The sequence below is a fragment of the Camarhynchus parvulus genome, chromosome 15 (assembly GCF_901933205.1).
Source record: "Camarhynchus parvulus chromosome 15, STF_HiC, whole genome shotgun sequence".
NCBI lineage: Eukaryota > Metazoa > Chordata > Aves > Passeriformes > Thraupidae > Camarhynchus > Camarhynchus parvulus.
The window spans coordinates 2957799-2985757 of record NC_044585.1 but is presented as its reverse complement, the minus strand read 5'-3'; the positions used below and the strand labels follow the sequence as shown (position 1 = coordinate 2985757).

Genomic DNA, 27959 nt, shown 5'->3' with positions numbered 1-27959 from the left:
AGGTTAATTAGTTTTGTAGAGCTAAAAAAAAGTGAAGTACCTGCTTAGTGTATAAATACCTGAAGGAGCAAAAAATGCTCAATATTTAAAGAAATACGTAATCTAACAGAAAAAGGCAAAGAACAACTGGCTGGAAGTTAGGTCAGATAAATACTGACTTGAAATAGTTGGGGGTTTAATTCTATTGTTTTAGGAAAGAGGCTGAACCAACTTTTCTCTGGCAGCTAAGGCTGATCCAGGTGGCAGCAGAGACATAAAGGTTATTGTGTCAGAAATCCTGGAAAGCCTGAGAAGGTCATGAGTAGGAATAGTGCTCATTCTCCCAGGAGTGGTGGGATCAGTAACTGAACTGAAGCCCATCTACACCAACACCCACAGCGTGGGCAACAAAGCAGGGAGCTGGAAGGCACTGCACAGCAGGAAAATGACATAGCTGCCAGGCCAGAAATATGATGGGATGACTGGCACCACTGGCACAGCAGGAAAAATGACATAGCTGCAATCCCAGAAATGTGGTGGGATGACTGGCACCACAGGAGGGCTGCAATGGGTGGCCAGAAACTCTGCAGAAGGAGCAGGAGTGCTGGTGGGTGATGTGCTGCTTGCAGGCTGCCCTGGCACAGCAATCACAATGTAAGAGTTTGTAATTCTCAGAAAGCAAGGAGGGAGCTCAGCAGAATTGACACCTGTTTAGGAGACTGGCTGTCCCTTGAGAGGACAGTCCTGAGGCCAGGAAAGCTGGACATCCTTCAAGAAGGAAATTTTAAAGGCACAGGAGAAGGACAGGCTGTCCCCATGTGCTAAAAGATGGAGCCAGTGGGGAAGAACTTGCCTGGGAAACCTGTCTGCTCCTGGCTTGGATGGGTGTAGTGGTTTAATAGAGTCCTGTAAAATATACAACTAGATGATGAAAATCTTTATATTTATATCATTATACACGGAGCTTAAGAGTTGAAATATTTGCTTTACTGAAGAAGAAGTACTAGGAAATTGTACAGAATTCCAACAGATTATATCATAGATGTTGATTTCATTTTATTGATAGTAGTTTTCAAACAACAAAATTAATTAAAATATTGCTACCACTGATTTTAATATGAGCAAAACCAGGCTCCAGATTTTAATTCTTTGTATTTTGCTTTCCTGATTAATACTTCTGTATTTCTGTGCTCTTCGCAGTCATTATTTGCTATGAGGAAATTGCTATTTTTTATTAGTATGAATTTTCTTTATTAATACTGCACATTCTCAATTGTTTCCTTTATTGGTAAATAGATCCTGGATGATATCTTGCTTTCTGACTCATGAAGCCGACTTTCCTATTTATTTAGAAATCAGTTTTATATGCAATTTGTGGTATTGCTCAATGTACAGATACAATGTAAATAGGGAAGGTCTTGTACAATATCAGAGAGAAGTGAGGCGCTGTACAGCTAAGAAATACAGAAGAAAAAAGTCTGGCTTTCCCCAGTTTGATTTTTCAATCATTCTCCCTCATCAATATAATTATTTTAATGAATAATTCATCCCCAATCTGTAATACCACTCTGTCACTTTTTGAAGTTGACATAGCTCAATAACAGCTCCTGCTGAAAGGGCATCAGTCACACAGCAGGGCAATGTCAAGTGAGGTGCAGCTGGCCAACAAAGAGAAGATGAGTTGTAAGATAAACTCTTGGCTCACCGACATGATTGTGGATTGAATTTACAGGCCCTGCTGGTAGATTGCTTTATTGCTTGGTATCTGAAGTCTTTCCCATCCATCAACCTCTGAAAAAAATCTTGGTTTTTTTTCATTTTTTATCCCACTTATAAGAATCATTATTAGGTTAAAGATGGCATAAATTAGTTTTCAATTTTGCACTAGTGGCAGAAAGATTAATAAATAATATCATTTTAACATTTATGCAGTAGTATTTTTGCTGAGGAGTCCTGTCCCATGTTTTGAGGTTTTTTGCTCCCAAGTAGCCAGCATCTATCTTGAATGGAAGGTAATTGGGAGTGATTAAAGATTTAGTTGAAAATTATTCTGAATACGGATTTTACAGATAGTATGATTTCAGTTAGTTGCAGGTCCTACTTAGTGTGAAGATTTTAGACAAAATATAACCTTTTTTCACTGAGAGCTTTTTCAAGGTGCTTTCTCAGTTGGCCTTTCACAAAGGATTCTAGGGCATGCTCATTAAGAAGTGACCAGAGTTTTCTGGAACAGCTTGACAAATGCTTTTATAATTCTACTGTTTTCTCTATTATGGAGATAATTATTCTCTAAACAATAGGGAAATTACATGAATATCCAAAAGTACAAACTGGAAACCAATAGGTTTTCTATGGTAATAAATCCTGGACAAAAACCTCTCCATTGTTCTTAAAATTCAGTGCTAAAGTGGTATCTGTGTCATACAGCTCTGATTAGGGCATGGGGCATTTCTGGTGGGAGAAATAAGATAAGGTTTTAAAAACTGGAAGTGTCATATGATGACAAATGCACCTTCCAGAAAGAATGATTGAGCCACTGCTGTCTAAATCCCCTAATGTATCCTCAAAGGATCTTTCCTTCAGCAGTTGTTCAGTGTTCTGCTGCTCCCTCTCCTTGTTCAGCAGGTGACAAATACTCCTCCAAGTCCTTGCTGCTCCTTTTGATGTGCTCCCCTTGACTCAGGGTTGGCATTTATGTCACACATTGCTGTGCCAGGAGCCCAATCCCCAGAGCTGAGCCTGAATGGCAGCATCAAAATACAGAATTGTGTAGGATTGTTTTTTAAATTTTAGTTATTAAACTTTATAGATGCAGTCAAAAGAGCATATCTGCAGTGACCTACAACAATTCCTAAACTTTTCCATATTATAATGTTCTTTTTCTGTGGTAGAGCAGTGGGGATGAGGGGTTTATTTCTTGATTGTTCTATTAATTTGCATCAGTGGCTTAATCTTCTTCGTGTGTCTCACTTTTCTCAGTTCCAGATGTGTATGGCTTATAAAAAAAAGGTGTTTTTTGAAAGAGATACTTCTTCAAACACTTTTTTAGCATAAAAATGTCCCAGAGTATTTGTTGCACGCAGAGCTTGGATAATTGGTTTAGCAGACTGGCATATTACCCTTGTTTGAATGGCTTTCAAAAAAAGGATTTACCAATAAACATGCCAGAAGTCAGGCTGATTTTATAGATAAAGACTAATAAACATTTGGATAGATCTTCATCAGTATGCACTGGTCATCTGCCTTATGACTTGCAAGGTTTTTTTGAGAGTAGCTTAATGCAAACAAGTCAATACAAAATTCTTGACTTCCATTATTAAAAGGGACAGTATTTTGACATATTGAAGTGTTTATTTTCATAGACTTATATTTTAAAAATACTTTTTTTCTTGGAAAATGAAAACCACACCAAGTCTCTATGCAGTAAATGTTTTATCAGCAAGCTTTTAAATTATGCATCTATTTACTGTTTATTTTTCATAAATTTTTAAAAGCTGCCTTTATATTACATACTGTACTCCATTCTCCTTGAGGATCAAAGTACTGCACTGGAATCTGCCCATACAATGGTCTTTTAAGGACTTTTATATTTTTGAATCAGAAAAACAGATTTCCTAGAATATAAATTCTTATTTATACTACTAGGATAATTTTAGTAGTGCTCAAGTTTCAAATCTCTATAATGAGTAAACAACCAAAATTATTTTTCTGAAAAAGATTCATTAATAAAAATACAGATAAGTCAGTGTATTTCCTGCTTCCAGTTAGATTTTCTAAGGTTAAAAGAATATTGAGGTTTTATAGTTGTTTTAGAATATTCAATGTACTCAGGAACTCAAATCTATGAGAGCCTTTTTAAAGGGTTAAATTTAAATTTTGTATCAGAAATTTCTACTTGCAATATCTGAAAGGAATTAGCAGCTTTATACAGACAAGATTTTAAAATTTCATTAGTTTGGAGTTGTACAATATTTTTGTCAGTTAACAAAAGTAATTCTGTAAGCTTAAATCATCATCTCTTTCCCTGAGAAAGGGTTCAACTTCTAATAGCAAAATCTTAGCAGCATTTTATTTTGCATTGTTCTGGGAAATCTTGCATTCCATTCCTGCCTTCTCTGCAGGTCAGGTTTGTCCTGCCTATCCCTTCTCCTACCACTGTGAGGAATTTATTCTGGGCCTGTTCTCTCCAGAATGCATTCGCTTACACACATGATCATTTACAGACAAGAACCCTAAATTTGACTGCCTGCTTCAGCAATACAGCATCTGTCATTTAAACCATCTCTTTATCCCTTTTTATGAATATTTTAATGCCAAGAATATAAGCACACTTCTGTGCTATTTCCATGGAAACCTGAAGAGGGACTTGAAATGAATGCAGTGGAAAACAGAAGTTGGAGGAGAAGGCATCTTGGGTTCTCTCTCTGTGCTTAGGACAGATTCAGGAGTCACTGGAGCAAAATAATTTTTTGTTATAACTGGGTACATAATTAATTACAGTATTTCTGACCTAATATTTAAACACTAAGTTGCAAATAGGAAAGAGTACACAACCCAAGAGCTTTTACCCTTTTAATGGATTGAATAGAAAATCAGTCTAGGGTTAGGGTTTAGTTCCTTAAGAAATCTGAGAAATGGACAAGTGATAAGCAGCCTTGCAAATAAATGAAATTCTTTCCAGCCTGCAAAAGCTGATAACTTGGTTAGTTTTCCTCCTTGTTTCCTCTGTTATAAGTAATTCTCAGAATGGCCCTTTCTTGATTCAATCCTAGATGCATTAATTAAGAGTCCCCCAACCAGACAGGAGTTATTTTACAGAGACAACACTAGAAGTTGATTCGTTGCAAAGACATCAGGCAGGTTTCCAAGGCTACTGCATTGTTTCTCACATGGAGTAAACATTTTAAAAAAAAGTTAGTATTAACAAAAAATGTTAGTAAACATTTTAAAAAAAAGTTCTGTAATATCAGAAATAATCAAATGTTCAAATAGCTTCTCTTTTTTCCTTTCCTGTTGCTCTATTCTGTTATCCAACTTGTCATTACTCCACCAGCACTTCCTGTGATTCCCCCTGTGATCCCACAAGAAGCAGCTCGAGTGACGTGGGAATGTTTTTGCAATAAGCCAATAATGCTGTTTCTATTGTCTCCTGAGAGAGGAGAGTCCCACGAGACACCTCCTTGTGTAACTCAGTCTCAGCACATCTGACACCCCTCTTGATCTCAGCTATCAATTTCAGCTGGAATTATTAGATGGCAAGATAAATATTGTGATGTGTTAGATGTATGGAATCCCACAGTTTAAGGAAAAACAATCTGGTCTCACTGTAATTCACACACACAATCAACAATAAAATTTGGTGATGGGTGTACAAAAGGCACAGCTCTATCTTCTAGCACTGCAAATTCTAGGATTAAAGTACCACAAGAGCTTTTCCCCAGTGTAGGAGAGAAGGAATTTTAGAATACAAGAGGATCCATTTAGAAGTAGCCACAGCCAGAATTCTTTCTCAGATTCTTTCTCTGATACCTAGAGAGACCCTTAAATACACCAAAATGACTCTTAGTGCACTAAACTAGTGATGAGGAAGCTGGGGACAGAAGACAATAAATCTGCCTTTCTGCAAATGATGAAATGTATGGTGATTTTTAAAAAAGGATTCATTTGCCGGGAAAAATATTTTCAACCATTATTATAACAGAAAAACAATTAAGAATTTCATTATTTTAACAAGATCTTTATATTTCAGATAGCACAGCCAGGGTCTCAGAGGTGATGAGTTTTTTCCCAATTCCTTTGCAAGTTTGAATTATTTTCAACTGTGCAAATTTCTGTGCTAATATGAATGGAACAAACCATTATTATGGAGATCTGCTCAGCCTCTAATGGTACAAAATTATATAAGCACTGTTTCTCATCTGGAATGTACAAGTCAGAGGAGGAAACAGCACTGGAAGAGTGAGGAGGTTGGGAGTAAGTTTGAATTGTGAAGCATTGTGGGTTGAGGATGAGGTGGAGAGGAGTTTAAGTGCTCAAACAATCAAGAGTTGGTAAATGGGAGAATGTTGTTGTAACCTTATTTTGACTGTCTTGTTTGTGTATATTTTGATTCCAACTTTATATTGATGATGGGTTTTTCCCACAGATTTTATGCCTCTTTCAATGAATGCAATGATTTTTCTATGATTAATGGGGGCTCATGTGATAAATAAGACTGTTAACTGCAGGAACACTGCCGTCATCTCTAGCAGAGGGAGGAAAATGTGAAATGAATGGAACACAGGGTTACAGGAAAGCAGAAAGTTAATGTGGCTAAAGCAGTGGAACACTACTGAAAACTATACTAGAACCTAGCATAGGTCCATGTTCCTTTTTAGTTCCAAATGTGTTTATTAAATGACAATTTTATTAGGTAATCCCACATTCTTCCTTACTTTTCTCTAAGGAACCTAATTTGAGACGCTTTGATTTGATTTTTAGTAGGTCTGATTATTCAGAGCTATACCAGATATACCTGATATCTTGAAAAACCTATTAATCTTTGTTCAATACATTAATATATGTGCTGAAAACTTATGTTCTAGAAAATCAGATTGGGTGTCTAGAATTACTGGGTTCCTTCTAACTATAATTTCTCATTGTACAGATTGTTTCTTCCCTATAATTTCTCATTGTATAGATTGTTTCATTCCCTATTTATAAGTTCCTTTCAACAGCACCTCTTGATCTGACAACATGCTGTGGAAACAAATGTAGTCAATGAAATATTCAGATACAATAATTATAAGCTTATGAAGAAACCAGTAATTCTGGTTTTTGAGCAGCTCATAAACAGCAAGTCTATAGTAAAGCATGAATCTATAAATTGAGTTGTGACTCTAAAGACAAATATTGGCTATCACAGGACATTGTCCATCTTGCAAGCTGAATGAGACAAAGCTCAGTGAAGAGAAAATGTGTTCCTGTAACCTGAGACCACAACATCAGGGCGTCTGAGGTTTTCTTAAATACAGTCCTGATTGAACAAAATTAGTTTTACTTCTTTGTCCGTAGCCCAACAGATTAGAATTTCCATCTCAAATATGAGAAAAGCATTTTTACAGCATACATCACCATTTCTTTCATTCTTCTCCAATTGCTCTGAAATAACTTCATAGAAATTATCTCTTGAAACTGATTTGTTCTAAATCCCACTAATGTTCCTTAAACCAGAAGAATTTATTGAAAGTGAAGACAAGATTCTCCATGATGCCAAACATGATGGTTTTGCACTCTTAGTACTTTTGTCAGCTCATGCAAAAAAAGCCAAGATCAGACCCAGATTCAGACCCTCTGCTTGAGGCTGCTTTGCAGTTTCCCTTCAGCTTTCTTCCTCTTGCCTTTTCATTCTTGACTCTGAACACTGACCTTTGTGCCCCTCAGCCTTTGTTTCTTCCAGGTTAGTAGGAGGCAACCTCAGAACCCCCACAATGGGAAGAACTTTGTTAGAATTACGTGCAAGGGTGCTAAAAATACCCACTTGCTCCTGCTACCTTAATCCTGCAACATGGACAGGCTACAAAGGGAATGCAGCTGTTGTTCCCACCAGAGCTCTTGCTGTGCTAAACTCTGTAAGCGTCCTACCCAAAATATCTTCAAAGGTGCAATAAAACAAGAAGCCAGTCTCCTGCAAGAATTTCAGCTGCTGTGAGGGGAAGATGCATCCCTCTCCACATGTCCCACAGTCTGAGAAATGATCTCAGGGTTTGTGAGACTTTTTTCTCCTGCAGTGAATTTCTCGGTATAAAGGGCCATTTACCTTTTTTGGTGTGTAATAGGCTGCTTTTATTGTTCAGATACTACTGAAGAATGAAACAACTAGCCAACTTCTTCTGATGAAAACTGGTTCAGCATCAATGTGAACCAGTCTCTCTCACTTTCTTTCTTTCTTTCTTTCTTTGTCTGTTTGTCTGTCTTTCTGTCATTTAAACACTCCAGCATTGGACAATGCAAATTACTAGAGGTCAGTACTTCTAGTGCCAAGAGCTTTTGCCAACCTTCCAATGAGAAACATTCACTGCTTCAAGTGATAGTGAAGTGTGTGAAACAAACTTTTCCTAAGCCGGGCAAGACTAATGGGAAAGGCAAAATTGCCTGGGAACTGAAGCTATTTCACACGGGTTACATAAAGGAGAAATTTTCACCAACAGGGAAATAAACAACTGATTTCTCCCCAAGGATGAGCTGTTCTGACAGCCAAAACACACAGAGCAGCTGTACTAGGTCACAGCCAGTACCTGCAGCAGTCTGTGTCTGACTGTGGGCAACAATGGACATTTAGGAAAATTATGGAACAGATCAAGCATACACTGATATTTCCTGCAATTTACCCTCCCAGGTAACTGAACAGCAGATTGCATCAACATCTCTTTGTTTAAGTGCCCTTTTAATTTAATTGCTTCTTGAATGCAATTACATTTTTTGACTTTTACTATTATCATTATGATTCTCTAACATCTCATGACAGAGTTTTACATTTAATTATGCACTGTATGGAAGGAATACTTGTCTGCTGTCAGATAAATGAATTTGATGTTTCTTACTTCTTGCATTGTAAGAAATGATGAAAAACTAATCCGCTATTCAACATTTCCATACCATTCATGGTTTTATGAGCTCGGACATGTTCTCTCTCAGCTATTTATTTTTCCAGATTGAAAAGAACTAGTTTATTTAAATTCATATGATAGTCATTCCATGCTTATGATAATTCTTGCTGGTTTTCTCTGTTTCTTAATGCTACAAATGATTCCTCATCTTACATCTTTCACAAAGATCCAGGGAGTCTTGTTTGAAAGCTGGGCTTGAGTGTGTTGAAATGAAAACCTACTCATTTGATAAGCACTCTTTTCTTTATATCATCTGGGTATTTTCTCCAGAGAAAGGGCATTCACAGGCACGAGATTTTGCAATCTGTCCTCATGCCATTTAAAAAAGAAATATTAATTTCCTTTTATGTAGTCAAGATATTGTTTTACTTCAATTAAGACAATTGTCAGAAAGCAATATCACCCTATTAATACCCTTTCCCACCCTGCAATGTATTAGAAAAATGCCCATTTCAAAGAAGGTGCAATGAAAAGCATTCTTTCTTTACACAGACAATATCAGCAAAAGCTTGGGTTATGAATAAACTATACAAAAGTAGGTTAGTCAGTAGCCTGAAAGAGTGAATAAACATTTCTCTTTTCACTTTTGAGTTCCTGTGTAGTCCTCTTGCAGATTTCTGCACTATTTCAATACCTTAAGGGCTATTCCAAGGACCAGAGAGCACCAAAGAACAGAAAAGAGTAAACCCTGGATATTCCAGAAAGGTCACAACTCCATTCATTAACTATTTCCTTTTCATCCTTCCTCAACAACAGGATAGTGACTCTTTCCATCAAAGAACAGCCCTTGTGCTTGAATTCATCTCTTTGGGAGGCAAAGTTTGAGACCTGCTCAGAACTTGGTGTGTGAAATTGACTTCTTATTTATGCATCAACTGTAAATATGTTTTCACATTGCATGGAATTACAGAAATGTAGGCTGGATGTGATCCCTAAAGGTCTGGACTACTGCCAACAGTAAATCAGGCCAGCTATGGCTTTATCAGTTAGTTGAGTGAAAATCCTCTATGGATGTAGATTTCACAAAACTCAACAAATTGTTGCAGAGCTGTGCTGGTCTTCTAGAGAAAACCTAACATCTAATCTGAACCTCCCAAACTTCAATTCATGTTCATTGCTGCTTATTCTTTGCTCTAATACTGCTGGGAAGAGTTCTGTGTCACCTTTACTTCAAGTAATTGTAGGCTGTCACCCTTTGGCCTCTTCTTTGCCAGCCCAAACCAGCTCAGCTCCCTCAGCCTCTCCTTGAAGGTCACTGCAGAGTTAAGTTCTGTCTTCTGGGTAGGTCCAGACTGGAAATTAGGATGACATTATTAACTATGAGGGTGGTGAGGCCCAGGGACAGGTTGCCTGGAGAAGCTGTGGATGCCCCATTCCTGGAAGGGTCCCAAGGCCAGGCTGGATGGGGCTCTGAGCAACCTGGTCTAGCAGAGTGTGTCTCTGCCATGGCAGGAGCTGAACTAGGTGACCTTAAATGTCCCTTTCAACCTAAACCATTCTGGGATTCTATCAATGTCTAGACACAGAAGGCTGACAGTAAGCTTAAGGGTCTCAAACAAGGACCACTGGACCACTTTACGTGTAAAACTCTGCAATATTTTAGCTGTGTGGAATATATGCTTGAAATGTTCCTTTTGCCTTTGAGCTAAGTAAGCAATCTAAAGACCTGGAAGAAAACAAAACCAAAAAACCCACCCCACTTGAAAACACTGAGTAAGTGTTGAAAGCAAATAATTATTACCAGGAATAGAAAAGCTGGACTCTATTACCATATAAAAAGCTCAATCTAAGGATAAACCACCCAGATATTTACAATTGAAATATGAATTTTAATGACACTTTGAATATATTTTCAAGAACTGTGACATTTTAAATGAATATGCTTTTACCAAGAAAATGTTTTTAAGCTAGTTTTTTGCTAACCTCCAGAAATATGCAGCTCACCTGGGATACTGTACAATGCTTAAAAAACTCCACCCCCCCCAAAGCAAACATAAGTATTGTATGCTGCAAATTTACTTCTTAGAATGACATGAAGATCCTAATTTGTACTCAGGAAATCTTAATTTGCTGGCACTGTGAAAGCCCCTGGAGATTTATTTTTCTATTCCCTTTATGGGATATTTGCCCTCTTAGTACTGCTTGTGCCCCAAAGTGATCCAAGAGGAGCAGAGCCCATGCACTCATAAGGCAGCAGCCAGAGGCTTCTGTAGCATGAAACTTTGCTGACTTTGGGGCAGTAAAAGCAGAGTGTTAACAGTTGTTTGCTGAGCAACTGAAACACACCAAGCTCTCCCTTAGGGATAAAATCCAAGCTATCTGCCCATTTTGTGATTCTCTTGGGTACTTTTACTGCAGGCCTGGCAGCACTGCCCTGGCTGGACACTGGCTGGGAAATGTGCAGGTTTTATTATGCTGGCCCATTGGGACATTAAGTTTCTTTTGTCAGCTGCAGCAGCATTACTTTTGCCAATCTATCCCTATTACTGCTTCCCAGAAATGTTGACTTGTGTAGCTGTTCTGTCAGGCACAGGACCACTATTGACTGCCCTATATTTCTATTTTTTTGATCATACCTTTTTCTAGAACTTTCCTCTGGACTTGCAATTCTCTTATGGGTAATGATAAATATAGCACCTATCACAAGCCCATTTTGTGACTTCTAAATATAATTTTCCTGTATTTCAGCTTACTTAAAAGATATGTATAGCTAGTCACAAGCAATAAATCAGTCTATGAGTACTTCTCCATTTCAATTTTGCCCCTTTTCTTGTTTGTGGAACAGCCTCTAATACTCTGGCCAGACATATAGGAGTAGCCTTTATCTGGATCTTCTAGCATTTCTATGGAATGATGAATGTCCCACCCTTTCTGACCCTTGAACTCAGTAACCTTTTCCACTGTTCTTCTAAGAGTTTTCTATGTATCCTTTCTTTAAATTCCCTTTAATTTATAGGTGCTAGCAGAAGCACCTGTTGTCCTGCTCCTTTGCTTGGAAATCCCCTGGCTCAAAATCTAATCCTCCAGTCAGGAAATTTAAGCAAACTTCTTTCTCTGCTCTGCTTCCTTCACTACAACCATAGCTTGGTGTCAGACTCTACTTAGTAGGATTAACAATTCTGCATTGTTTCTGATCTAGGAATATAAAATAATTTTGATAGATAGTATTAAAGATTGCTTTACCCCAGTCTGTCACTGGCACAAGTATTACTCATATGTAACAACTACATACCAATGTTTAACTGAGCATGCACTGCTAAGACATGACTTGCTGCAGGCCTGAGAAGTGTCAGGGATTAATTTTCAAAGACAAATGTTCAGGATTCTGTTAAAGTAATATTCCCAATGAAATCTGCTTTGTCTGGTTTAGTCCACAGTAAGCCTTAGTAACACTGCAGGGTTTTCTCAGTCACAGAGAACATACATGATAAAATATTCATGATGTTGTTCATTGTCATCTCATACAATAGCCAAGCCTAAAGGTCCTCTTGTAATTCTCATTCACACTGCCAGATTCAGTTATCATCTACAGAGTTCTGTGTAAAGACAATAGCAATATTCAACAGGAAACCATCATGGGACACAGTAGGCTGCACTACCACTTTATAAGGTCTTTTTTCTCTTGCTTCTCTGAAAAAGAGGTATCAAACACTGACTACTGCCTCCTCTACCAGTTCTACATTTGCATGTAAAAACTGTAAGTATGAACAATTACAGGACATTACCTCTAAAATAAAGGATGATTAATATGGTAGCTTACAAATTTTGCTTGCTTATATATAGTTTCCTCTTGATTTGAGAATGAATCTGATTTTAAAAAAATTCAAAACAAACTTGTTTCAGGCTTAATAAATTTCTTTGCCTTCATAATATAAATAGATATCTCCCTACCAAATCACACAAAATTTCTTCAGGGTTCCACTTTATAATACATATGTTTGTCAGCCTTCTATAAGCTCATTTCATACTAGAGATTCAATATTCCCACAGTATAAAACCTTTTACCATCCCTTTCAATTTCCCTTCATTGTGGTGACATAAACTAACATACCGTGTTAGGTTTTCACCTTTCTACACTTCACAGTCCTCCCACATGCAGGATACTGAAAGGCATTTTGGTAGGAAGGACATAAATAGGTGGCATGTGCATGCATGGATCTGTGTGATAGGTGCTATATTGACATTGCTGCTTTTAATTAGCCCGAGCTGCTGCCTGTTTTGTTTACAACGTGACTGAGCAGGATTTCCTGCAGTGGTTTCAGACCAACGTAATAAATTGTTTGGGTGATGGGATAATGAGTTTGTCTGCTGGCAGAATAAGTTAAGCTGCTAAGTGTCTTAAGAACACTTCTTAGTGAATTCACAGTGGGGCTTACTTTTCTATGTCACCTCTTCTAATTCTGACAGTTTAGAATTCCAACATTTTCCAGGAGAATTTTGGGCTCCTTGGATTGGGAAGAAAAAGTTTAGAAACCAAAACAATTTTGTCTAGTCAAATCCTTATTGCTTTCCCCATCCCTCCTGGGAGATGCCAAGGCTAGAAACAGATATATACAGGACAACCCAGGTAAAGAGTTTTATCCCAGTTTAATTCTACCTCAGTGGAGTTCTTAATTTCTTTGAGAGGTGTTGGATTAAGTTTATTTACTTCTCTCCAACTGATAGTTTCTTCTTTTGGATTTTTAGATGAAATAAATTTTTAAAAACTCATTAAATTATCATATTTTTCCCCATTTTGTCCAGCAGCGACCTGAACATATACATCCTTGTAGAAGTCTTCTTCCTTTGAACAAAAGATGAATCATACAATAGTTTTGTATGCCTCTTACCCAGCACTCAGTCAGGACTGCCTGACTGAAGGACAGGAAGGACATTTCAAGTAGCACTCATTGTAGTCTTTTTTACAAGAGTGTCTCTTTGTATTTATCCAAGCTATCACTTGCTTTCTGTATTTTTGTTTGTGAAATTCTTCTGTTTTCCCTCTGCTTTTACTCAAGCATTGTTTGAATTCCTGAACTACTTTGACTATGAGTGTCCTGGGCAATGGTATTTCCTTCATTTGTTTTGTAGACTGTCCTTATTTCAAAATGGATTCTTTTTTTTTTTTTTTGTCTATTAAACTTAAGGAAAAACATCCAACTGATTCAATTACCTTTTTACCCCACTACCCCTTCTTCAAATACTTTAGCTTCATCTGCTTTCTTCAGAAGATTTTAAGTCATGGATCTCTAAAGAAGGTATTTGAAATAGAGAGTTTCATGCCATTTTGTGAAATAGCTCATAGCTACCAGCATATGCTAAATGTCAGCCACTATTGCAAGGAAAGCCTCTACAGGAAAATGGCAATAGCTTCCACTGGTTATTCCAAGATTTACTGACATTTAAAGATTTTCTAACTTTTCTAGAAAGTAAATATTACTATTCCTGAACAAATTTTATTCATTATTGTTTATGGCTTACACAAGAAAAATTTTACTTGGTTTTGTTAGGGTCTTCAAATCCCCAAGTACCTCCCAGTTTTAAAATAATTATGATGAAAGAGATATAATGACTGAAAGATGAAGCCCTTAAGCTTTTAATACAAATGACAGTTGATTCCCCTATTTGTGATAGTTTCTCTCTTCATAATTTTTCATTTTTAATTTCAAAGCTCTCCCAGCTGTGACTAGAAAGCTTTAATGTGAAAGCTGAAAGGAGATACTACATTACAATTTGGCTCCATTTACAAACTCTGTTCTTTTAATTACTTGCTATCTTGATAACTGGGTCTTCCCTTTTGAAAATGCTTACTTGTTCAGAACTCTTTCCTGCTAAGCACACCTCCACTGTTCCAGAGGATGACCAGGGATTCTTGTGCCTCTGCAAACTATTGGAAGCATAAAAGCAACCATCTGTTCCTTAGCATGTTCTTTCCCTTAAGCAACCAACTTCTTGTTCTTATGCTCCGAGAAGAATTTGCAATTAGCCCCCAACAAGGCCATCTGGGTAAGGCACTGGCATTATCTTGCTTATACCCCAGCTTGTGTATAATTATAAAATTACAGCAGCACATTTTTTTCTGACCACCTGGCTATGTACTCCCTTCAGGATTCCAGAACTGGAAAAGACACTGCAGAGAAGAATGCCTACCATCATTTTACTGTTTTATGACACCTTTGGGAGTCATACAACAATTTCTTCTATTTTTATTATAATAAGCCATAACCCTCTCAAGTTCACTTTCCCTATGATATGTGAAGTAGTTTTACAATATTGTCAAAAGCAGAAATGAGCCTGTTTTGCTGGGAGTAGATGAGTGAATATACCATGTATGTTTAGTGTCAGCCTCGACCTTAGAACTGTGGATTTATCACTTAAGATATGGCAAGAAATCATGTGGGATGAGGAGATGGAGCAGTGCTGGGGAGAAGGACTCAGGGATGCTGGTGGGTGAGGGCTGGCCCTGCCCTGTCCGTGTGTGCAGGGACACAGAAACCTCCCTGTGCTGGGCTGAGCCCCAGCGTGGGCAGCAGGGGAGGGCAGGATTCTGCCCCTCTGAGGCGAGACCCCACCTGCAGAGCTGCCTGCAGCCCTGGGGTCCCAGCAGGAAGAACAGAGTGAGTCCAGAGTTGGAGTGAGTCCAGAGGAGGGCCACCAAGTTGATTAGAGGGATGGAGCACCTCTCCTGTAAGGAAAGGCTGAGAAAAACTGGATTGTTCAGCCTGGAGAAGACAAGGGTTAGGGTGACCTCACTGTGGCCTTCCAGTACAGGAAAGGAACCTACAAGAAAGACGGAGAGAGACTAAATAAAAGGCCTGCAGTGACAGGACAAGGGGGAATTGCTTCAAACTGGAGGACAGTAGATTCAGATTAGGTATTAATAAGAAACTCTTCCCTGTGAGAATGGGGAGACAATGGTACAAGTTGCCCAGAGAATATTTGGATGCTCCATCCCTGGAAGTGTTCAAGGCCAGGTGTCCATGGCCATGACAGGACATTTGGAGCTAGATGGTATTTAAGCTCCCTTCCAGCCTGAACCACTGTATGACTGTAAGATTTCAAGACTTGGATTTTCCTTTCTGATACATTTCCTCATTGTTCATTGATACATTTACCTTCTTTGGCTATTAAAATCATGACCTGGATTTGGGGGGTTCATTTCCCAAGGTATATTACACATTTATACCATGCAACCACAGCCTAGCAATGGCATAATATCACCTGCATCTTTGTTAGAAATGATTCTTGGTTGGCTTACTTGCTTTTCAACTAAAAGAAATGGTATTCAGTTTAGTTAAGGATATTATGAATTTCAGATGTTGAGCCAATATTAAAATACTACACTGAAGAAGAAATTTCTTAGGTGTCAAGATCAACAATTTACTAATATTTTCATTACATCCCACAAGAGATCACCAAGTTTACAGTAATTTAAAACTGTCTGTCCTCTTGTACGTGTTCATAACATCTCCCAGTTTATGGAAGGGTTTTAACTCTCTGCTTTTGTTCTTGGATTACAGATTCCAATGGAGGATTTGGTAGTAGAGAGACAGTGTTATGATTCACTACAAAATACAGTAATGAACACAAACCTCTTAAAATGCAATATCCTGTTGGTATGATTGTTCTGAGAGTTGGCCAAAAAGCTATATTAGCTCTAAAAGATTTTTTTCAGACTATTAGTAGCAAAAGCATTTTGACTGAGATAAAAATTTCTTGCTTGGTTATTTATCAGCTACAAAATCAGGAAAGGAAATCTGGAGTATTTGAAAACAGATCTATGATGTTTCAGGAGATTATCTGTTGTGTCAGTATTTGCACTGTGAAAAGAAATGCACAAACATATTTTTAAAGCTATGTTTTTACACCTATAAATCTGTTGATATTTAAACTAGGCTGGAGTGTCAGATGACCCCACCTTACAAAGGAAGAGGTAAACAAACAGCCCCAAATCAGAACTGTCTGATGAGCTTGTGTTTCAGTGTGCCTCGAGAGGCTGGTGAGTCAGCTTTGCCCCTGGCTGCCGCGGCAGTGCCAGCCTTGCCGGCGCTCCTGGGGCTTTGGGAATGACCAGCAATGGCACCAGCCCGGCTTGCACTGCAAACACAGAGCTACAGCAGAGCCTCCGTGGAACTCACAGAACACAGGATGCAATTCTGAACAAGTCAACCCTTAGCAAATGAAAAGGAGTAATAACACAAAGTGAGGAAAGTATAAGAGGTAATTGGAAAAACTTATGTAAATCAGTCTGCTCCTATTTCAGTAACTATGCATTTTTAAGAGGCATCTTTTCAGTGTACAGCTTTAGTGCAACAATAATGAACAAAACTGTTGCAGATTTCCTTTGAAATAATAACAATACAATATATTTAATTTCCAAATAAAACCACATAAAAAGTAAATTTTAAATAAATGATATTTTTCATATTAATTTTTGTGTAATAAACAGTGCATGATTATTCTCTCTTCCTCTCACCAGGTGACTCCTAAAGTCAAGGGAGATGCACTAGACACAACTGATATGAATTTCAGGAGAATTTAGAATTTATATTAGAAATACTTTATTTCTAATTAAAACCAAACTCATCCTCTTTCCTCCACTGTTTGTTCTTTCCAAACTGGAGAACTGGCCAGAATACTTCACAGTTAAACAACAACAAAAATGCCCAGACTCCAATTATTTTCATCCCCTCTGAAGACAAGCCAGATAAATGGAACACATACATATTTGCAAATAGTCTTGTAAACCAAATATACCCTTGGTTTTTGACATCCCAAATCCCTGCTGTTCACTTACCCTGGATCACTCCCATGACTCATGATGTATGCATAACATTTTCTGAAACCTAAGCAGGCTGGAAAAAAATAATGACCTTGCTAAAAAAGCCTGATTAAGACATTTTCTGTATCAACTTCTGATAATACTTGAGTGATATATCTTTTAATAATCTATAATATTTCCTATTCAAAACATTACATTTATTTACACCTACTTATAGGTGTAAACCAAGCAATAAACACAGCCTCCCAAGAGCCTGGTACCACGGACAGCTCCAGCTGCATCAGTGTAAATGTCACAGTGGCAGCAATACCCCAGGAACATTCAAGACAGCTGCTGATTTTTAACAGACCTCTCTTCTTTCAGTCTATAGCAGCATTGGATTTTAATTTCCAAACATAATTGTGGTGGTCATGCTCAATTGCTCTTAAATGGAGTTCACCTGCTCAGGGCAGCAGACAGAGCTGTGAGCTTTCCACAGTTCTGCTGAAGCACTATTGCTGACACTGTTGTTTCCTCCCCTACAGAGTCGAATGGCAGAAAGTTTGCGTCTCTTTGATTCCATCTGCAACAACAACTGGTTTATCAACACTTCCCTCATCCTTTTTTTGAATAAGAAAGATCTGCTGGCAGAAAAAATCCGACGCATCCCCTTAACAGTCTGCTTTCCTGAATACAAAGGCCAAAACACGTACGAGGAGGCAGCAGTCTACATCCAACGGCAGTTTGAGGACTTGAACCGCAACAAGGAGACCAAGGAGATCTACTCACACTTCACCTGTGCCACTGATACCAGTAACATACAGTTTGTGTTTGATGCAGTGACAGATGTCATCATTCAGAACAATCTCAAATACATTGGCCTCTGCTAAGAATCCTTGTGTTTAATCTGTTTTCCTGGAGTGATAAAAAAGGGGCTAACTTCTTCCACTTCGGTGGAAAAAAATTGGGCAATGCTTAATAGCCCAAGGAGAGAAAATGGGGAAATCTGATATATGAACACAGTTCCTCTTATGCCCCCTTAACCTGCTACATAATTTTCCCCAAATATATGTTCTGGAGAGTGAGAGCCTCCTCTCCAAGAAAACCAAACACCCCAAGTGAAAAAAAAAACCCAACCAAAAACTCAAAAACCCCAAACAAAAACAAAAAAGAGATTGAGGCCAAACTCTGTGGAGATGTTTCACCACAGTCACTGCACTTTTATTCCATTTGTCTCATTCCATTTCCTACAGTGGCAGTGTTATCATGTTCTGTGTAAGAAATGACTCTTCATCCAGTTGTCCTAAAATTTTATTGACATAAAAATATAAATCTGGTGAGTGACAGATGAACTTGTTTGCAGGGTGGAGAGCAGAATGCTTGTGTTGGGGAGAAAAGCTAGTTCAAACCAGAAGCTATTGAATGAGAGAGTTTAAGCAAAATACTTCTTAAATCTGTAGAGAGTGGGCATGCACCCACACTATTGGTATCCACAGTCAAGAGTATGTACACATCCATCATGTATGCACATGCACATGACTCTCAGCATATACTATGTATACACCTCTGCTTTACTTTACTGTTTCTCATGGACACTTTGCCTATTAAAGGAATTGTTGGTGCGCAACTGTTTTGTGAGTTCCTAACTGACTAGCAGCTCTTTCTGCTCTTTCTGGCTTCAAATATGCAGCAAAACTACATGAAATGAATCTTTGAATAGGCCAAATTAAGGTCGGTGTTTCTTCTACTGTTAAGGAGTTTTATACATCAAAACAGTCTTCTTTTACATCTTTTTTTGCCAAATCTTGTGGTGTTTCATGAAAAACCAAATTATATTTAAGAAGTAGGTTAGTGTTCCTTTTTTAATACAGATTAAAAAAATAAATCACAAAGCAATTTTTTAAATTATTGTTGTAGTGTCTGGATTGCTGAATGTGAAAGTTGCCAACGGACAATTCTGTTCCACTGCTCCAAATACCTTCTGGGTATTGTAATATTATAACAGATTTCCCAAGAAGCAGGAGCCATGGAGATTGTGTAGTGTATAACCTCAAAAGTCTTTTTTTGTTGGTTTTTAAAATTATTTTTAAACTGTGATGTGTTATTAGAAGGTTAAAGATGAGCGATATGAACAATAACTAAATGTCTTGTTATTTCAATTTAATAATTTAAATTATTTACAGTTTAGTGAAGTTAAGGAAACTGAAGAGATGCAATCCTCAGCTCCAGGTTTCATCTCATAAAGAAACACTACTGGATGGAGTAACATTCCTGCAAAAGTTTGAATGCATAAGAAGCTCTGTGGGACTACACTGGAAAATCTCATATGGATTATATAGACCTAAGTCTTTGGTCAGTTGGTTCTTTCCCCTGCCATAGAAAAGACTTCTTAAAGACATCAGTGTAAAGTTGGTGTGTAAATAAATGTTTGATAACTGTAAAGCACATAGTACACAGAGACACAGACACACATGCACACTGGAAAATCACCTTCTACTTTTGTTCCCCTTATGTACTATGATTAGTGCAAGAAATCTCAGCCAAGGGCTCTAAGAAAATTAAAACAAAATGGTTAATAACATCAACATTTAAATTGTCCACTTCAAAAATAAATAATTCAAATGATACTGAATGTGTCTGTAGTGTGTTCATTAAGTAGTGTTACAACAGTTACTTGATTGGTTAATGCTTGTGAAGTTTTCCTAATTTTGAACAAGATATTTTATCCCTGTATTGAGGACATGGGGTCCCTTTAAGCATTCCCTGCCACCTGTTACACCTAAAGAGCAGAGGCAAAAGAGCAAATGAGGCTGTGCCTTCAAGGTATAAAGGCACAGAGATCTGTCATGGCACACAGAGAGTTTTTAGGTCTCACTTGTAGTGAGGAGCTGCTGCCTGCTTGGGATATTTGCACTCAGGCTGCTTGGCTTGGCAAGTTTACTAAAATCTGTATATAGTAATTGCTAGTACAAGTTCCTCTAAGTTTTGTTTATTATAAATTGCTATCATTTACCTGGGAAATTGTGCAGTATTTATAGTCTAATTTGCTTTTTTACATGTAATATCCAATTATTAGCCAGCTGAATTGTGGAAAAGGTGGGAAGTGAGTCAGGGCTCCCTTGCCCAATGAATGGCCTGTTAGATGTTGTGTCTCCTTCGCCTCTTTCTTTCAATGGACTGTGGCCTATTCAGATTAGTGAAAGAAGAGACAAGAAAACACCAGCATTCATTGCAGCATGGCTTCCAGGTAAGAAAGCTGGATAAAACCAAAAAGTGGAGTCAATTATCAGGAGGGTAACAGACACTTTATATTAAAAACCAAATCTTTATTCAACTAAGCAGGTCATTCTATCATAAGTATTAGAGATGATGAGGTGGAGAACCTAGGACATTTTAACAAAGGGCAAAGGGGATTTCTAAGGAGAGCAGCCCGTTCCAGTCCTCATTGAGTGAAAGTTATCTTGGAAAGCAGAAATAAAAGTGAAGCACCACCTGTGCTCCTACTTGACATAAAATCAGAGGCATGGGGAGGAACAAATAAGTAAATAATTATGTATAAATAATCAGGTCACATAATCATGTTTTCTGAATAGCAATTTATTGCTATTAACTCTCTAATAATTTAATTCCTATGATGCTTTTGATTTCAGTATTCTGAGTAATTCATGGTTACTCTGTTTTCTCTCTGAAGAATTCAAGATGTTGAAATAAATTATGTTTTATAGAGAGTTTTCTTTATAAAAATTCTGATTGTATAAGAAAACTGAGGCATAGCAAAGTTAGAACTAAAAAAATCTGCTGGCTGAAGACAGGTGCTGAAATTAAATCCCTTGACTCTTAGTCATCCACCTGGATAAATCATGCAATAAATTTGCATCTATTTTCTCAGTTCTCAGGTTTATCAGTGATGCAGTGCACTGCCACCTGAAAGAGCTGCATTAATACAGCTGGGATTTCACTTCACCTGGGCAACAATGACATTCACAGAAGAGATGTCCCATCTGCTGCAGTAAGAATGCCATCTGTCCTTTCAGCATTTGCACTCCATACAGCAAAACAAGTTTTGAAGGGAAAAAGGTATCCTTAAAGAGTCCTTATCCAAACATTCAATTAGTTATGATTTTTCAAGGGTGAAAGAGTGGAGACACTAAGAGTCAGCAGTGTAGCAGAAATATTATCTCTTGGGCTCTTTCCAAACAGGTTCTGGCAAGCTTAAAAATCCATTGCCCCATCCATTCCACCTCAATTTTCACCTAAAAGGATGAAGTACCCATAAATGACAGGATAGGTAATGGGTAAGAATTATTAAACCTTTCCAGGGTTAACCACACCATAATGAAAGATATTTTTTCCTAGACCTATTTTTGCAGTTGCTATTTCCAAGGTCATTTATCATTGCATAACACCCTTTCACTAACATTATCAGTATTATATATGTCAACTAATTGTTTTTATAAAGAGAGGAAGTTTTGCTATTAATTTCTTTAATGTTCCTAATTTTCTCCTCCTGCTGGTCCTTCTCTGTCTTTTCTATCCTCTACTGAACATATATATCTATCTATTTTTGTCTTTCTTCTGCCCATTTTTTTTCATTAAGTTGTTGTTCCTTCTGGAAATGTTACTCCTCAGTGTTCTCCCAGTCTTTGTGCATTCTCCTACCTTTTGGTTTTTAACTGTCCCACAGTTCTTGAAGATACTGGTACACGTCTTAAATTTAGGAATCAAAAATACTCTTGTAAGTGGATTTTCTCAAAATAACCACATTTTCCTAAATTACTCCTTTTTGGAGAAAGACCAGGTGGCCTGGCATAGAGCTAGCTGGAGTCACTGGCCACTTCCCAGTTAAAACAGCTACACTTCATGCCAAGGGCATGTCCAGCTTCTGTTCCTTTTTGTCTAGCACAGAGCATGTTGCTTTATTGGCCCTGCAAATTACCTCAGCTCTAGAGAGCAGCACAGATGGAGCTTGGAGGGCTGCAGTAGTTCCTGACCTCCTGATCCAAGGTACACCTGTTACCCTAGGACAACATCCTACCTCATTTTCTGGATGTGAGGTGTGGAAGTGAATGCAAAGAGAAAAATAGTTTCTTGGCTAGCTGAAAAGGGCTGAATTACTAAGCAGAGACTATTTCTGTATTGGTAATATGTCAAATGAATTACGTCAGGCCTTGTGACTCTTACTACTTATTGGAAAATATTTGTGGTTATCCTTGATTCTTCCCCAAATTTTCTCATAGCAGAAAGTTTTGCACCTTTTCGTTTTCCTTTTAAATTGCCCTCTGTATGTGAGTCCATTCTACACTGACACAATTCTGCTCCAGGATTTATCTCCCAGCCCTTAAATACAGGCATGCATATGTCTGCAGATACATTATATTTTTAATCTAAATAAACAGAATACATGACTCAAAAAACCCACCTTTTCCAAGAGTAATTACTCAGAGCTGCTTTTACAGACTTTTCCATACTGATGTTCACAAAGTTGTTTAGCCCAACATATTAATATCCTTCATATGAATGGAATTATTGAAGACTTTAAAAAGGATTGCTTGCGTGTAAAAATACATCTTTAGATTTTTTAGAAGTCATGTACAGTTAGTAAGACTCCAAGCATTCATTTAATTCTTTTCAAAGTATCAGTAGTGAAATTGAATTTCTCAGACAATATACTTTGCTATGAATTTAAACAGCATGGTCTTTTAACTGATCATTTCTACTGAATTTTTTTTTTTAATTGTCATTTTTATCAACTGGAAGAGAAGTCTAAGACTAATGCTCAGATTAAAACACTTATGAAACTAATGCACTGTGATGAACAGCTGATCCACACCTTGAACAGAAGGGAAAAACTGAAATTTTGATGCAAGATTCTGAAATACCAATTCAAACATGCAGTGCACTGTATCTTGAGCTGGTTGCCTTAACTTGCATAAAACCTAAGTTAACTAAGGAAAATGAAGATGAGCAAAAATAGACAAGAGACTGTTTTTAAATATGAGTTTGAAGGGAAATTGAATAAATTAAATCTGGAGCATAGGTGAATTTACCTGATTTCCTCTCTGCGTTGCCTACTTGAATACTTAACTGCTTAAAACCTCCTACCTTCAGGTAATCTTGCCAGCATGTCAAAAACCTGATGGGTGTTCTTCCGACAGATATCTACTGGATCATCCAGGAGCCCAGCGAGGGCAGAAATGACTCCCCTTCGTATTAGCCCTTCCCTAAAAACAACAATGGAGGACAGATTTAACACAACGTAATCAAACTTCTGTGTATTTGAAATATTTCATCTTAACTGCTCTTCTTTATGCTGCATCTGTCTGACAAAACTTAGGAGCTGTTCTTATTTCTCACTGAAACATCACTTCCCACAGGATTTAGTAAACTTTGGAATTGCACCCACCTGCCAATACTGTGCAAAGCCATTACAGAGAGAACTTCTGTTGTTTTCTGCCGGACAGTTTGGTCTTCATGCACCAGCAAAGCCTTCAGGCTATCCAAGAATCCTACGAGACATCAGAATTCATTTTAACATTTCTTACTTCCAGCATTAATTTAAAATAGCAATATTCAGCGTTTATCTCACAATTTGAAGTGCCTCAGAATTTTCAGCTTGTCCTGACAGTGAAATTCTCATTGTCATATCTCAAGTAAGGAAGAAACTTTCAAATTTCAAGGCCTACTGCCAAAAATGTCACGCTACAAACAAGCTCCTGACTCCTTATCAAGTTAAATCCTAATCCTGCAAATATAAAGTGACATAACTCTAAAAATAAGACAGTAGAGCTATTGATGTCTTTAGAAAAGCATGTTTTTGCAGGATTGACACTCACTTGTCTTTTTTGAACAGAAATAAATGTGGTGAACCATTAATGATTGTGTATGCACATATGGCACTCACCAGAGCCAAAAAACCTAACAACCCCAAACTAACAAAAATCTCACATTGCTTTGGCAATCAACTGTTCATCAAACACTAACTTAATAAATTTTGAACATGACTAGTCTCTTTTATGAGAGGAAAAAATGTAAAGGAAGTAAATGGAGAAAAAAGCAGTAGCAAACAAGGATTTTTTTCTGTGTTACATAATGAGCTATGTGGATATACCACAGACTGCTAAAAATTGCAAAAATAAACTTGTGGTTAGGGATTTTTTCCCCCCCAAAATGAAAACTCAGGATTCTTCCAGGCTTTCTAAATAAGTGGTGGCCAAATGTAGTCCTGATGAGTGAGATAAATTTGGTTACATTCCTTTGTTTTCTAATTTGTCATTAAGTTCCAGGCGAGTGGGTGATGATGGTTAAGGGGTTCTAACTTTGAACTAATTAGGTGAGGGTTTTTATTAGCCTATATTAGGAATTAGCTAAAATTGGAATAAAGTCTGGGGACATGGTTTAGTGGTGACCATGGCAGGGCAGAGTTAACAGTTGAACTGGATAATCTCAGAGGTCTTTCCCAACCTTAACAATTCTATGATTCTATGGAAAGAAAGATTCTGCACTACTTTTGTATTTAGAGGTTGATAAAACTTACAGCGAGCCAGTGATGAATCCTAAAGTGATGATAATTCTTATAATAACTGTCATGTATATGGTCTTACAATATTCTTTACCTTTCTACAGTAAAACAAACAGGAAATTTTTCCTGGGCATCTTGCATCATGGAAGATATTGTAAGGAAAAAGTAATGGAAGAAAGTGAAGTGGGGTTGCCCCCTCAGCCTGCCCCACTGTGTCAGAGCTAGTGAGAAGAGACCACTTACCTAATGCTATTGCCTGGTAGACTTTTTCTGGATCGTGGACCAGATCGCAGAGAGCCATCAGTGCCCGCTGCTGCGTCAGCAGCTCAGGAGACTGCAACTCCTCATTCAGCTTAGGAAGGGCCCTCCTCCCAAAGGCCAGAGCAGCTTTGGTGGGGTCTATGTCAGGGGGGAGGTAGGCTGAGATACGAGGCTGGGCCATCCCAAATCTTCCTGAGAAAGATTCTCTCTATCCCTAAAAATAGTTCAAAACGGCTGCACTTGGTGACTGGGCAGATAATGTACCGTAAAGACACCTACTGACTTTAAACAGTGCTCTGTGTCCCCAAGGAGCTCTTTGAGCAGACATATACTGTCAGGAAGCTGTGAAAGAGGCTGGAATCGTGCATCATCAGCACTAATGCGTGTTCATCTGCTGGATTGTCTTAATCTGGTTTAATTCTCACTGAACACTGTAAAGAAAAAAGAGAGAGAGAAAAAAGAGAGAAAGCTTAAAATTTCAAGGAAGGACGTTAAAATTGATAAAGGGAATGCTTTTTAAAGGGTTAAAGTGAAGAAGCCCAATGCCCAAAATCGGAGGGGACTCAAAATAATAAAGCAATGGAAAACAAAATACATCTTTTTTTCCCAAAGGGGAAAAAAAGAAAAGGCATTTTAAAGGGATCTGGTTAAATCCTGCCCTCAGAATTCGGTAACGTTTGATAGAATACGTGAGGGCCGCCCCCCCGCACCCGCCCTTCCCTCAGTACGGAAAGGGCCTCAGCAGATTGAACACTTCGACCTCCAACTTAAGAAAACTGCTAACAGCAAAAAACAAACCCAAAAGTTAAAACAGCCGCTAAACAACTCCACTTCTCCCTTCAAGGCAAACGAAATAACTTAATAATCGAAAGCGCCGTGTGCAATTACCGAGCCCCCGCTCCCGCCCCTCAGCGCCGGCCGCCCCTCAGCGCGCGCGTGCCCTGGTTGCCACAGCGGCCGCTCTTTGCGTGCGCGCCTCTTCGTGAATAGCGGCCAACGCCGCCGAGCCCCGGGTCCGGCTGCGTCACCAGCGTAAGCACCGCGTTTGGCAGTGCCCGCGCTGAGGGAGTTACGTCAATGGCGTAGGTGGCAGCGGGGCGGGCGGGGGCTGAGGCGCGGCCGCTGAGGGGACCCGTGAGGGGACGAGGATGTCGCCGTGAGGTCCCGGAGTGGCGGCCGTGCTGCCTCGGTTCTCTGCTGAAGTGTGGAGTCTCTCTCCTCGCCCCCTGTTTTCAAAGTAGTTTTACTTGAGCAAAATCGAGGAAAATTCCGAGTGAACAAAATGGTGGTCCGGTTAAGGGCAGAAATACAGCAGGCGAGTGCCCAGGGGTACAAGGGCTGAAGGCAGCGCAGTAGTTTTGGACTAGATTTTCTTTCCTAATCTCCAGAATGTCACTATGAACAGCTAGTGAGGGTTTCCATCATTACTTAGTTTCACATAACTCTACAGACGAAGGTACACGGGAAGAACGGATCATTGCAATGTTGTGGCACAATTTAAGGGTGTTCTGGATTGTCAGGTGTTATCTGGCATCAGGAAAAAGCTCTGAACAGCTTGTGCTATAAAAGGATAGTGCAGATAGTGAAGTAGTTGAGATGTTTTTCATTATGTCTGAGTAACAATTGTAATAATCAAAGTTCTTAAAAAGGATTTTACAAATCCAAAGTAATTCTGATCAGCCGGATTAAAATGCATCACAGGAATAGGTTCTGGTTTGTTGATCTTCAAAATCCATAAAAGAAAAATTGCTACTTTAAAAAGGAAAGGATTCATTTTTCTGCAACCTTTTAGAGCTGATTATTTATTTTACAGGTGATTTACCTGAATTAGATTAGACGTCCACTGTGTACATGTAAAAGTTCATCTGATTTCCATACGAAGAACATGAACTTTTCTCAGCGTGGAAAGAGCAGGACCAAATCAGAGACTTGTCCCTCAGTGTTACCTCTGCTTTTGGTGTGAGTTGTTCTGTCTTGTCCTTCACTGTAGCTTGGAATACTGATTTTGTTAGTGGTCATGACATTAACTTATTTTATGTATGCCTTCCTCATATCCTTTGTCTATCCACAGAAGCTGCTGGCACTACTGTTCTTGCAATGTTGAGATAAGGAGGGTTGTGATGCCATGGAGACACTGTGTTCCCAGCCCTCCCTGCTGACTGAATCCCCTTTCAGCTCTTTAAGAAGAGAAAATATGCATCATTCTCAGTATGTGTAGCAGCTTTTTATCTCTTAAATTATTTTCCTGTAATGGTGTGTCTTATTTGTTGATATGGTAAGTTGGGATATGCTTATGTGTGTGTCAGATTTAGATTAAATACATCAAGTATAAGTGAAAATAGCCTTTCAGTTTTGAAATTGTGGTTGTCTTGGTCCCTCCTGTACTTTGCATTCACTGAGATGGTTGAACTGTGGTTTTTGTAGCTTAGTTTGTGAAAGAGCTGTAGGAGAGGAGCACTGAGTCAATCTGTGAACACATGACAAGTGTTTACCTTGCTTAGGAGGTGTTGAACTACAACTAGAATATGCAGGAAGCAAGTTAGTGTTTGAAACTCTTACCAACTTGTGGAGTTCTTGTTTTCAGAACTACACTAATAGTTCTGACATTCATTAAGACATTAATATTGCCATAAAATCATTCAAGCTGGCCAGAAGGGCAGGAGCACACCATAACAAGGGTCAAGACCTGTTGAGGTTTATATGGTCACAAGTAGCATAAGTGGAACTCTCCACATGGTAATAGATAAATTCTGTAATGTCACCTTCTTTGGTGAACAACCCATCAGCTACAAATCTGGGTTCTTTGTGGGGA

At 38.4% G+C, this 27959-nt stretch overlaps 2 protein-coding genes across 2 annotated transcripts in view; one reads left to right on the top strand and one right to left on the bottom strand.

The window, feature by feature from the left end:
* The window catches only part of GNAZ (G protein subunit alpha z), a 50662-nt gene extending 30668 nt beyond the window's left edge, over positions 1-19994 (top strand). The window contains exon 3 of the mRNA XM_030959224.1: positions 17913-19994. Coding sequence (XP_030815084.1) covers positions 17913-18257 — 345 coding nt within the window. The 3' untranslated portion in view covers positions 18258-19994. The remainder of the gene's footprint in view (positions 1-17912) is intronic.
* RSPH14 (radial spoke head 14 homolog) overlaps positions 1-25328 on the bottom strand; it is a 71995-nt gene extending 46667 nt beyond the window's left edge. Inside the window, exons 1-3 of the mRNA XM_030959225.1 lie at positions 25130-25328; positions 23771-23873; positions 23470-23588 (exon numbers count right to left, since the gene is read on the bottom strand). Coding sequence (XP_030815085.1) covers positions 23470-23588; positions 23771-23873; positions 25130-25328 — 421 coding nt within the window. The remainder of the gene's footprint in view (positions 1-23469; positions 23589-23770; positions 23874-25129) is intronic.
* Between the last annotated feature and the right edge of the window lie 2631 nt (positions 25329-27959).